The sequence below is a fragment of the Hordeum vulgare genome, chromosome 7H (assembly GCF_904849725.1).
Source record: "Hordeum vulgare subsp. vulgare chromosome 7H, MorexV3_pseudomolecules_assembly, whole genome shotgun sequence".
Classification (NCBI taxonomy): domain Eukaryota; kingdom Viridiplantae; phylum Streptophyta; class Magnoliopsida; order Poales; family Poaceae; genus Hordeum; species Hordeum vulgare.
The window spans coordinates 391,451,552-391,456,217 of NC_058524.1; the positions used below are offsets into that span (position 1 = coordinate 391,451,552).

Below are 4,666 nucleotides of genomic sequence, written 5' to 3' on the forward strand. Positions count from 1 at the left end.
GGTTTCAATTTGTAAGACAGGAAAGAAACCTCATCCTTTGGTGCACACTAACCGATGAAGCTCAACCCTCTCTCGAACGGAGCTATTTCCGCTTTTTCTAACAAAAAATGGAGTAGTTCAGTGAAAAAATGGTCAAGCTTTCTTCTATCCTTCCTAGCTCCTCGTGTTTGCACCCACTCGACGCCTTTTCCATTGTTTGTTCTGAGGTGGATTTGAACCACTCTCTCCGTTTTGATTTTGAGTCCAAAAGGCCCGGCGAAAGAGGATTTTCAGTTCTATGCCCGCTGCTAGCCAGAACCAATATTTCTGTGTTATATTCTGTTTTTTCATTGTCACCTAACACATTTTGGATTTCCAGTCCAATGCGCACGCTTTCTTTACTTTTCTTGCTCTATCTTTGGGCTTTGACCATGTCTCCCGAACAATTTCAGTGCATATGGCGCAAGACGATTCCACATATATATATCGAGGTCGGAATGGGATCGGGTGTTTTCACGTCTCACCATAGTGCCCGGTTTGTCTTGATTGGTGATTGCTAAACAAGAAGGAAAATGAAAAAGTAGAAAATCTACATGTTTATACCATTGAGGTCCTTAGTTTAGTCAAGTAGGTAAGGGCATTTCCATCGCGAAGGATTCAATCCAGCCACAGGTTCCCCTACGGCTACCTTGTTACGACTTCACCCTAGTCGAAGACCCCACCGTGGTATGCGCCAATAAGACCACCCAAGGCCTTTTGGGGCACTAGTGGTACATAGAAGTCATGGGTGATCACTGGTCCGATGCTTCGGGAGAAACCAATTCCCAGGGTTTGACGGGCGGTGAGTACACGGCCCAAGCACATATTCACCGCGGCATGGTGATCCGCGATTACTAGCGATTTCAACTTCATGTTCCCGAGTTGCAGAGAACAATCCGAATCGAGGCAATCTTTCCGGATTCGTTCCACCTTACAACCTTGCTTCCCATTGTCAGTGACACTGTAGCACGTGTGTGGCCCAACCCATAAGGGCCATGTGGACTTGACGTCATCCCACCTTCCTCCGGTATCTCACTCGTAGTCCCTCGTGAGTGCGACATGCATCTTTTTCTTTGTTTCGGAGCGGGGCACGTACTATTACCACTATGTACCACACCACCGGGCGGCTGGCCTTCATGCCGAGTCTTCCTCCGCCGCCAACTCGACGTCGTCATAACCAATTTCAACCAAACCTCCATGCTCACTCGTCCTTTGACATCACTATAGGTAGGTCTCCATGGGTCTTGGGCAAGACGACTTCAGTTCTCATGTGAAAGTGCTTCGAAAGGCACCGGCTCCTAATGGTGAAATTCTTGCTGAAAGTACAACTACGTCACTCGGCTCCTTGGTTCACTTCGGTGGCAATTTCTTCTTAGGCGTATGCCTCAGCAACACAAAACGAGGATTTTGCTCGTTATATGACTTGACCAAACATCTCACGACATGAACTGACGACAACCATGCAACACCTGTATAAAAGTAAGTATCATCCTGTTAAGGACAAGTTTTGTTGTTCATATGTCAAATGCGGGTAAGGTTTTGTGCGTTGTATGGAATTAAACCACATGCTCCACCGCTTGTGCAGGGCCCGTCAATTCTTTTAAGTTTCATCTTGCGAACGTACTCTCCATGCGGAGTGTTCCACGCGTTAGCTAAGTCCCTGATCCGTATAGACAAGGGCGAATATTTTTTAAAGCGGAGCTGAATTTTTTTTAAAAAGAGCTGTCCCAAACAGGCTGGTACTGTCAAAATCAATTAACCATACTCGTCTCCTTTAAGCCTCCCAATGGCGGAACCCTAAGCTAATTCCACGCCTCCCACCTCGCGCAGCGCGCATGGACAAGCCGTCGTCGGACGCCGGCGGCTGCCTCGAGGTCCGCCTATTCTATGTGCGCCTCTCGCCCCGCGGCTCCGGAGCTGCCGCCCCGCCACGGCTCTCGCTGGCTATCCACCACGCCGGTGGCGAGGCCTCCCCCTCCTCGATCCCTCTCCGCCTCGACCGCCGCGACCCAGCCTCCGGCGAGGCCACCTACGTATCCACTGCGGCAGCGCGCCTCCCCCCGCCCGCCGTCTCCTTCGAGGTTGCAGACCACCGCGACGCCACCCTCCTCCGAGGCACCCTTCGACAGTGCCCTGACGCCAAGGCCGATTCCCCTGCCTGGGCGATCGACTGCGTCCCCGCGGATGCAGCGGCGGCCTCAGCCTCGGCCTTTGAGGTCTATGTTGCCGGGTACTGCGCAGGCGAGCCCGCCGTCCTCACGCGAGCCCTGCGCATGGCCACCCCAGAAGAGGCTGCTGGTGGGTTGGTTCGCCGGCGATCAGCGCCTTTGACGGTGAGTTAATCCGAATTCGACATAATTAGTTGACCCATCTTACTGATTACAAGGGATCTAACTTTGCATGAACAATTGTGGCAACAAAATGGGATCCTAATATTGTAATAATATGCATAGGTGCAGAATGTGGTTGTGTGCCTACTTGTTTGAACTATTGATTGGTGCCAGGTGACAGGCAAATGCTCTGAGAGCCCGATTATGTGTGGATTTCTCTTCCACTTCTTCCTATGCATGTACTAGTGTTCTTGTATTTGGGGACTGAGCCCCAGTCTCACTGTTATCACACAATAGTGTCTAGTTATTGTAATTGCTTTGCTCGTGCAGGGTGTTTGTGGTTGCAAATTTGCGTTGCTTTTCAGCAAACATTTGTCACTAACTGTGCTATCGCTACGCCCGAAAATGGGAAAGCTGCTTTAGATGTTACACCCTCCCTGTAACCTTTTGTTATTAAACTGATTATGACTGGTACTCTGGTAATAGTGTCTTTTACTAGACTCCTGAATTTATTTATTTTTTCCTATTGCTGCAAAGTACTCTTGTAGGTTTTAAACCATATTTAGAAGTGTCGTGTTGATATTTTGAAGTATTAGTGTTGTCAGTACATTTGATAAATATATTCTATATCGATGGAAATCCTAGTCACATAGTCTGTTGTTTATTTATGTGTTAGCTAGTGTAGCTTGGAATATTATGAAGTTGAACGTTACTTAATCTTTTTGCCATGTGATCATCGTTAGATCATACGTGTAGATCTCATCTTAAAAAGAGTATATCAAGTGGCATACTATTATGTAAACAAATAAGATAAAAATTGGTGGTGTAGGGATGCTGCTATTATCCTTCAGCAGCCTGCTTGCCATGTGTCGCCTCCTCAAAATTGGATCAAACATGTATTCTTATATTATGCTACTCCCTCCGTCCCAAAATAAGTGTCTTAAGCTTAGTACAATTTTGTACTAGAGCTAGTACAAAGTTGAGACAGTTATTTTGGGACGGAGGGAGTATTACCTAGCAATGCAACAAAGGTGGCTACATTCACTCTGCTACCAGACTCATGTCATATGTTAATAAGGGTTTGAAACTTCAAATCACGGAGAATTACACTCTTAGTTTAGGTCTACTTTCCAGTTGTCTCTTGGTAACTTCTTTGTAGTGTTTCCTTTGATGATTCGCGTAGCTAGAGCAAAGAGATCTGTCACAGGTATTAGGTGCCATGAGTTTTTGTTTCGATCTAGCTGTTGCAGATAATCTTGTTGCGTTCAAGGTTCAGAGATAGTGGGAAATTGTTGGTAAGTCAGGGTATTACAACATTTGATGCTGTGTCTGTCACTGACATTATCTTGGGTTCTTTGCTTTGTCACACTTCAGTTGGAACAGCATCGGGTGAATCCTAGTTTCTTGTTTTTTGAACCGCTAAAATTTCTGTTAGTTAATTAGTGTGTCTTTGGCAGGCTATGTGTGATGAAGACGACAGTGACATTAACATGGGAACCAGGGCATACCCTGAAGGCTGGTACTCTGATGATGACGACGGGCAACTCACATGGTTCAACGCTGGTGTTAGAGTTGGCGTCGGGATTGGCCTGGGAGTCTGTGTTGGAGTTGGTATAGGTGTTGGGCTCCTCATGAGCTCCTACCAAGCAACGGCCAGAAACCTGAAGAGGCGGTTCTTCTGACACTATCGCTACAAAGGCACACGGGCTCGGATGGCCAGCAGAGACGGCCCATCCGGTGATGTTCTGCAGTGAACCAACCGTCGTATGTATAGTTGATGGATTTGTTGTTCGTTCCGTTGTTGCCGTTCGTCTGGGTTTTTTTTGACTTCTGTAGCTCTCATCTCTGTGTATGTAATCTGTGAAGGTGTCCCTGGACTTGTGGATGTGGCAAAAATGGACTCAGCATGGAGCAGCCGCACATATTTTGTACGCTTCGGAATTGTGCTATAAATCATCAATAATGTGTATACAAATGCGACAGCTTTGAGCCTTCCCCTATAAGCAAATGTTGTCGGTGGTATGTTTGAGTGTTTAGAAAACACATGTTGGCGTGGTAGGTAAAGATTCTTCGTCAGACAGTTTGTCTATAATGGGTCGTTCTGCCTGCTAACAGAACAGAAAAGCGGGCAACAGAATATTTATCAACCGAGCTCTGAATTTCCTTCAGGTTGCATCATGACTGAGCTCGCCACTTGGAGATCGGCTGGAATCAAATGAGTTCAATGGACTGGCGCGCTGTAGAGTTTCATCTTGTTCTGTGTAAGTGTTAGCTTTCTCTCCTTTTTGTTCCTTCTCTAAACTTCTGTTCAGTACGGT

At 46.8% G+C, this 4,666-nt stretch overlaps 1 protein-coding gene across 1 annotated transcript; it reads left to right on the forward strand.

The window, feature by feature from the left end:
• The first annotated feature begins 1,744 nt into the window (after positions 1–1,744).
• LOC123410912 (uncharacterized protein At1g01500-like) lies at positions 1,745–4,348 on the forward strand. The gene is made up of 2 exons (XM_045103839.1): positions 1,745–2,351; positions 3,806–4,348. Exons 1-2 carry the CDS (start codon positions 1,854–1,856, stop codon positions 4,028–4,030), a joined length of 723 nt encoding a protein of 240 aa, XP_044959774.1. The 5' UTR covers positions 1,745–1,853; the 3' UTR covers positions 4,031–4,348.
• Positions 4,349–4,666: the final 318 nt, after the last annotated feature.

What these genes read in the sequence shown, in the direction of transcription:
- LOC123410912 (XM_045103839.1), top strand. Translation starts at nt 1,854, where the DNA reads ATGGACAAGCCGTCGTCGGACGCCGGCGGCTGCCTCGAGGTCCGCCTA. An exon ending in GGCGATCAGCGCCTTTGACG is followed by an intron (nt 2,352 to 3,805) that starts GTGAGTTAATCC and finishes TGTCTTTGGCAG; the next exon opens with GCTATGTGTGATGAAGACGA.